At 46.0% G+C, this 1,468-nt stretch overlaps 1 protein-coding gene across 1 annotated transcript; it reads left to right on the top strand.

The window, feature by feature from the left end:
- Positions 1 to 639: 639 nt before the first annotated feature.
- LOC104270114 (polypeptide N-acetylgalactosaminyltransferase 15-like) lies at positions 640 to 1,455 on the top strand (the record flags this gene model as incomplete). Its single annotated transcript, XM_009864378.1, has 2 exons — positions 640 to 846; positions 1,054 to 1,455. A coding segment is annotated over exon 2 (401 nt), but the record flags the coding sequence as incomplete, so codon positions are not given.
- Between the last annotated feature and the right edge of the window lie 13 nt (positions 1,456 to 1,468).

Genomic DNA, 1,468 nt, shown 5'->3' on the forward strand with positions numbered 1-1,468 from the left:
TTGTTCCAGCCCAGGCTTTCCACATATTATTCCTGGACTACTGAAAACTTGAAGTGCTGCTCTCTGTCCTGCAATATCAAATTTATGGATGAGGAGACAACTTCAGTCTGCCAGGTGATAATTTGGCATCCTTGTGTAAGCGTTAAAATCCCTGCAGCTGTAAATATTTATTGAATAGGAAATAGACTCATATACTCCAGCTAGTACATTATCATGTGAATAAATGTAACCTTAAATAAATCATGTGCACTCCATCATTTAGTCAGTTTATAAAATTCTTGCTTCTTGCTCAGAGCATTCTTAGCTCAATACTCAGCAGTCGAGTGATTCATGGTGTGCCTTGATTTCTTCTCTAACACAATGTTTTGCTTCTTACTTTTCACCTCTTAGAGCTTTCGCAAAGCTTTGATTTGACAGGACAAGAACAGCGAGGGCATTAGGACCAAGAGAAAGACGCACACATTGCTCTGTATTATGTCTGGCAAAGTGCTTCCTGACTGAGTGCCGTAGTTATGTGTGAAACAAAGTCAGGGACTGACTAGTTCTCATCTGTTGATCACAGTTAACTTGAAGCCTCTGAACGGTGAGAGCTGTCAGATCTGCTTTCAGAGATAAAGCATTTCAATCCAGGCGGCAACTGGAAACTTTGAAGAAGCAGGATCTACTCAGGAAGGAAACTATAAGAAACATATTTTCTTTTTGCTTAGAATTTAAGAAGGAAAGAAAAAAATCGAAACTTTAGTCACTCTTTTCATCAGCTAAACATGTGCTTTTCTCACTGAGCCGGGACGCTGTATAACAGAGGATCTACTTTATCTCACTGGATCCATGCTACGTTTTACTACAGTAAGTGCAATATTAATAGGAATGTTATATTTTGTCTGTAAATAGAGAGGAAAGCATGAAACGGCATCAGTGAAATGTGAGGCGAGCAAAAAAATCCTCTTGGCAGATAGTGAAAAACCAAGGCTTCCCTGCAACCCGAGGACCGGAGTCTGAGGAAGATTCAAGTGGTATTTAACATGACCATCTGTATCGTTTTGTCACCAACAGCATGTTCGTGAGGAAGAAGTGCAGATATGGATCACGTAAGCTGCAGTTTCTCTTGTTGTTCCTGACGCTGGGCTTTCTGTTACTGATGGTTACGACGCTGAATCCACCACCCAGCAACCAGAGCAAGGAAGGGACCTTCCAGCCCGTGGAGTTCAACCTCCGGGAAGGGAATCGCATGGACTTTGCGGAGACCCAGGAGCTGCTGGACACCCAGGAGGAGAGCCAGCAGTACTACCCTCTGGAGGGGCTCTCGCCCTTCATCTCCCTGCGGGAGGACGAGTTGATCGCGGCCGTCGTCGTGTCGCCCACCGGCAAAAGGAACCACAGCAAGGCCAGGAAGGGATACCGCGTGGTGGGGCAGCCGGGCAGGCGGCCCGAGGGGAGGGCAGGGGGGGACCCCGAGTCCCAGCTCCTG

This window comes from Apaloderma vittatum, unplaced genomic scaffold, assembly GCF_000703405.1.
Source record: "Apaloderma vittatum isolate BGI_N311 unplaced genomic scaffold, ASM70340v1 scaffold10652, whole genome shotgun sequence".
Taxonomy (NCBI): Eukaryota; Metazoa; Chordata; class Aves; order Trogoniformes; family Trogonidae; genus Apaloderma; species Apaloderma vittatum.